Source organism: Oncorhynchus clarkii, chromosome 2, assembly GCF_045791955.1.
Source record: "Oncorhynchus clarkii lewisi isolate Uvic-CL-2024 chromosome 2, UVic_Ocla_1.0, whole genome shotgun sequence".
Taxonomy (NCBI): Eukaryota; Metazoa; Chordata; class Actinopteri; order Salmoniformes; family Salmonidae; genus Oncorhynchus; species Oncorhynchus clarkii.
In genome coordinates this window covers 34,472,308-34,477,864 of record NC_092148.1, presented here as the reverse complement: position 1 = coordinate 34,477,864, position 5,557 = coordinate 34,472,308, and the positions used below count along the sequence as shown (strand labels likewise).

Sequence of the window (5,557 nt, the reverse complement as noted above, 5' to 3'; positions counted from 1 at the left end):
ACACACACACACACGCGCAAACTATTTTCCTTTGTCTTTTTTCTTTCTCTGTACAGCCACTGCTTGATATCTCCATCAGTGCAGATGATGTCATCCAAGCCTTGTGGCGCTCTCTGCTTTATGATTGGTTTCTCAGAGGCAGCAGACATCCCACACAGGACTCCACCAATTAGTATGCAGGACCTCTGAGTGGACTAATAGGCGCCATCTGGTGTTGTTTACCTTTGTCTTTACAGTTCAAGCTTTATGATCCAGCCTATGTCCTTCTTCATTTGAGAAGCCATTCAGATCTTTTCATCTGGTTACTGTTCGGTATCTTGGCCTCTTCAACAGCACTGTGTGGGTCCAGAGCGTTGAGGGCAAGTTGAGAATGGAGTGAGAAAGTAAATAGAATCTGTATGAAAATAAATGCGTCATTCACCAGTAATTCTATGGGCAGCGCAGGGCCAGCTAGCGAGTTGAACCCTTTATATATTGGGGGCCCAGCGAGATTGCCCTGACGATAACATGGGGATTGATGTTGGCCATTAAAAGAGCCAGCTAGAGTTCTGGGCTCAGGGCTGGGGGGGGGGGGGGGTTACAGGCAGGCAGCCTCCCTCCCCTCCCCGGGCCAACAGCACTGTATATCAGCATGTTGTCACCTGGGCTGATGTCACGGCAGGTCCTTGGGCAAAGAAAACACGCAGTCTGTCTTTAGTTGGTGACCAGTGCAAAGGCTCACTCACTACCTGGTAATGTGCTACTCATGCCAAGGGGTGTGCTGCACGGGTTCACAGCCATTCCGAATGAAATCTGTAGCCTATTTGCTATTCTTGGTCTGTAACAAGAGTGGTTTAAACAAAACAAAGTGATCTGAGTCATCGTATGGAATTGACAAAACTATAAAGCTACAAAACAGATCAGAGCCTTACATGCTTATCTGTGAAAATGCATTTTACAGATGTGACATGAAGTTTATACAGTTGTGTTCAGAGTAGGAAAGGCTTAAATAAATGGTCTATTGTATTTAAAGTAGCAGCCAGGACATTGTGGAGAGGGGTCGTGACCCCGCTTTGTTACAGATTTTCTTTAACCATCACACCATGGTATAACTTTAGTTTCTGGACTTGTCAACCCAAGGAGTCTCCCATATGAACACTTGCTCATTTCACACACTACACTCACAGGACCATGAAACAATCTGAAAACCCTCTCTGTAAAAGCAATTTGTCCCTTGGTGCATCCACATGAGATATAGCTCTCCCTGTGAACACTCGTGTTTATCTTTTCATAATCTCCCCCTCTCCATCCCAATCGCTCCCCCCTGTCAGGACCACTCTGTTATTCAAGGAAGTAAAGCAGCAGCAGGGTTGTCATTATGGGAACATGTACACTACCGTTCAAAAGTTTGGGGTCACTTAGAAATGCCTTTACTTTTGAAAGAAAAGCAAATTTTTTTGTCCATTTAAATAACATCAAATTGATCCGAAATACAGTGTAGACATTGTTAGTATTGTAAATGACTATTGTAGCTGGAAACAGCAGATTTTTTACAGAATATCTACATAGGCATACAGACAACCATTATCAGCAACCATCACTCCTGTGTTCCAATGGCACGTTGTGTTAGCTAATCCAAGTACAGAGGACAAGTAGAGGACAGATGCCTCACAAGTCCTCAACTGGCAGCTTCATTAAATAGTACCAGCAAAACACCAGTCTCAACATCAACAGTGAAGATGCGACTGGGATGCTGGCCTTCTAAGCAGAGTTGCAAAGAAAGCGCCATATCTCAGACTGGCCAACAAAACAAAACAATTAAGATGGGCAAAAGAACACAGACACACACTGTACAGACGAACTCTGCCTAGATGACCAGCATCCTGGAGTCGCCTCTTCACTGTTGACGTTGAGACTGGTGTTTTGCACTTACTATGTATGGAAGCTGCCAGTTGAGGACTTGTGAGGTGTCTGTTTCTCAAACTAGACACTCTAATGTACTTGTCCTCTTGCTCAGTTGTGCACCGGGGGCCTCCCACTCTTTATATTCTGGTTAGAGCCAGTTTGTGCTGTTCTGTGATGGGAGTAGTACACCGCATTATATGAGATCTTCAGTTTCTTGGCAATTTCTCACATGCAATTGCCTTCATTTCTCAGAACAAGAAAATACATGAGTTTCAGAAGAAAGTGATTTGTTTCTGGCCATTTTGAGCCTGTAATCGAACCCACAAATGCTGATGCTCCAGATACTCAACTAGTCTAAAGGCCAGTTTTATTGCTTCTTTAATCAGGACAACAGTTTTCAGCTGTGCTAACATAAATGCAAAAAGGTTTTCTAATGATCAATTAGCCTTTTAAAATGATAAACTTGGATTGGCTAACACAACATGCCATTGGAACACAGGAGTGATGGTTGCTGATAATGGGCCTCTGTACGCCCATGTGATATTCCATAAAAAATCTGCCGATTTCCAGCTACAATAGTCATTTACAATATTAACAATGTCTACACTGTATTTCTGATAAATTTGATGTTATTCTAATGGACAGTATATGTGCTTTTCTTTCAAAAACAAGGACATTTCTAAGTGACCCCAAACATTTGAACGGTAGTGTATGTTTGTTTATTAGCATTCAATGCACCACTTGTAGTGCATTTCAGGTTACTATGGTAAATTGCCCATACAGCTCCATATCTTGAGTTAAGTAAATGATTTAATTATTTGTGCATATTCTTTTACAGTACCTCTAGTATGAGATTAACTACAGGCCAGATACTCAATTGAGTATCTGAGTATTAAATAGGTTAATCTACACAGACCGACTTTTACACGGTCTAAAAGAGTGTCATTGCAAGCCTTTTTTCAAAAACAAAAACATCGCTTTGAACTTCTTACAAAACCTAGAACCAGCTTTATTACAACCCCTCTCAAAAGCCTTTCTCTAATGACAAACCAACTAAAAATAAGAAGACAATCCACAGAACAAAAGTCATTGTTGTAAAAACAGCATAGCATGTTATGTATTCTAATACAATGTATTATGTATTGACAAGTTGAATCGTTGCATCATGTAAAGAACTGCATGATGTAAAGAACTTAAAAATCGGACATTGAACAAAGCAATTGAATAAGTCTAAATCATGATGGAAGATTGGGTCACATAACTAATAATAACAGCATGATGGCGAAAAGAAAACAAGCTCTCTATAACAAATCTGATACCAAAAGGGTTTAAAAAAGATCACGCTGGTTCAGTTATGTTGCATGCTGAGCTAGGAAGGCTCTTATCCTCTGCAGCAGCTCCTTCTTCACGCTGTCAGGCACCAGAACTGAGGGGGAAATAAAGACACAGTATTCGGTTATGATAGTAGTGTTGATGAACTTCATGGACGTTAATGAACAGAGGGATGAGAAAAAAGATACTGTATACACAACAACAAAAAGGCCTAAATACCTCTTCCTTTAGGGGTGATTTCTACCACAAGGTCCTCGACAGTCACATGCTCCAAGCCCTTTTCTTTGATGACATCTGCAAAACAGTTACTTGATGAGTGGCATGATGGTTACACCGTGTTTTACAGTGTCAGAGGTGTCATGCTCAAAGGGTGCACATGTCCCCTCAAATTTGTTCTGTTTAAAATATTGCTGATCTCTATAATACTACTAGCCACCTAGCCATTTATGAAGTTGGCTTTAGCTAGCAGATATATTCCCAATCTCATAACTAGCTGCCAAGAAGCCATTTCAGGCTATCAACAAAGTTAGAGTAGCTAGTGTGTCTAACTATCTTAGATGGTATGAATCCTGGCAAGGTTGGTAGACTTTAGAAAAGCAAGCAATTACAAGATGTACTGAATAAGACTCAGATTCCTTTAAATCTTTTACCCAGAATTTACAGAGTAGCATAACCAGTTTATTAAAATTTAAAAACAGCAGTCAGGATGATGCAGACAGATCAACAGGTATGCTTAGATGTGCAGAGATATATCAATATAATTATTACATAAAATTACACATAATGATTATGGCTAGATTGATGGAAAAGGGTGTTTCAGGTGTTTGAAAAATGAAAAATTCTGCCATTTACGCACGGCTACCTCCGTACCACCACTCCAGTCATCCTCACTACATTCGGGCCCTTTGGATTTTTATGGTGCATGATGGCTCTGAGTAATAGTCATGATTCCCATTAGCCACATTTAATGACATCCCACCACACATGATAGTAACTCTTACCTTTGCAATGAGCTTTCAGCTGATCCCTCCATCCACATTCAGTGAGTTTAGCTCTGAGCAACTCCTTCAATCTGTGGATCAACCAACATAAGCAAGAAAAGTGACCACCTGTGATCATAGAGTTGATGGGACTTCTAACAATGATTAAATATACATTTGTGAAATGTTCTTACCGCTCTCGTTCACCCATCTCAGTTAACTTCTGATTAATTGTTGCTCTCATCTTGGAATCTTTGCTCATATTCTTTTAACTGAAAAAGTGAGATTCAGAATGAGTTGATGTTGTGGTGTTAGCTAGCTAACGTTATCGTTCATTAGTCAACTGCTGAGGCAGGGATCAGTTTAATAGTTAACGTTAGCTAGCTAATCTAACAGTCTACAAACAAGGTTGACAGCCGTCTATCATGAACAATTCTATATTTGGGCTGTAGCTAACATTAAATCACTCATATTTAGAACAAGCTAAGAGCAGCATAAATCATTGCTAGGCTTCGCTTGCTAGCTATATGCTAACTGCTGACAAGCTAACGCATTTCTGGCACTAGCCAGCGCAACAAGCTAATTCACTACCTGATAATAAGCTACGCTATGTAGTGTGTGAGATTTTTACGTCCTTGATAGCTATTATCAAGGACGTACAAATTTCACACTTACCCAAAACGTTCGATGAAATTTGCATGCTGTTGCCCACAGTGCCAATACAATTATAACTGGCGAGATAGTTAGCCACAGCTAATTGTTGTGTCCCACAATGAATAAGGACCCTCAGGAAACCGTTGATGCCAGAAAAGGTTCCTACGTTTTAATGAAGTACTATCGTTATGCCACTAGGCGGTAGCGTTAATCAATAACACAGATTATAACATAGACTCAACTGTTGCAGGGTGATAACGTTACATACAGTTAAAGTCGGAAGTTTACATATACCTTAGCAAAATACATTTAAACTCACGTTTTCACATTTCCTGACATTTAATCAGAGTAAAAATTCACTGTCTTGGGTCAGTTAGGATCACCACTTTATTTTAAGAATGTGAAATGTCAGAATAATAGTAGGAATAATAATTTATTTCAGCTTTCATGTCTTTCATCACATTCCCAGTGGGTCAGAAGTTTACATACACTCAATTAGTATTTGGTTAGCACTGCTTTTAAATTGTTTAACTTGGGTCAAACGTTTCAGGTAGCCTTCCACAAGCTTCCCACAATAAATTGGCTGAATTTTGGCCCATTCCTCCTGACAGAGCTGGTGTAACTGAGTCAGGTTTGTAGGCCTCCTTGCTTGCACACACTTTTTCAGTTCTGCCCACCAATTTTCTATATGCTTGAGGTCAGGGCTT

General features: G+C 40.2%; 1 protein-coding gene across 1 annotated transcript; it reads right to left on the bottom strand.

Annotated features, from left to right (window-relative positions):
• Nucleotides 1–2,580: 2,580 nt before the first annotated feature.
• On the bottom strand, nucleotides 2,581–5,013 carry LOC139381067 (transcription and mRNA export factor ENY2-2). Its single transcript, XM_071124279.1, has 5 exons — nucleotides 4,872–5,013; nucleotides 4,391–4,468; nucleotides 4,218–4,288; nucleotides 3,436–3,510; nucleotides 2,581–3,310 (listed from the first exon to the last, which is right to left on the bottom strand). The coding sequence occupies exons 2-5, from the start codon at nucleotides 4,456–4,458 to the stop codon at nucleotides 3,237–3,239; spliced, it is 288 nt and encodes a 95-aa protein (XP_070980380.1). The 5' UTR covers nucleotides 4,459–4,468; nucleotides 4,872–5,013; the 3' UTR covers nucleotides 2,581–3,236.
• Nucleotides 5,014–5,557: the final 544 nt, after the last annotated feature.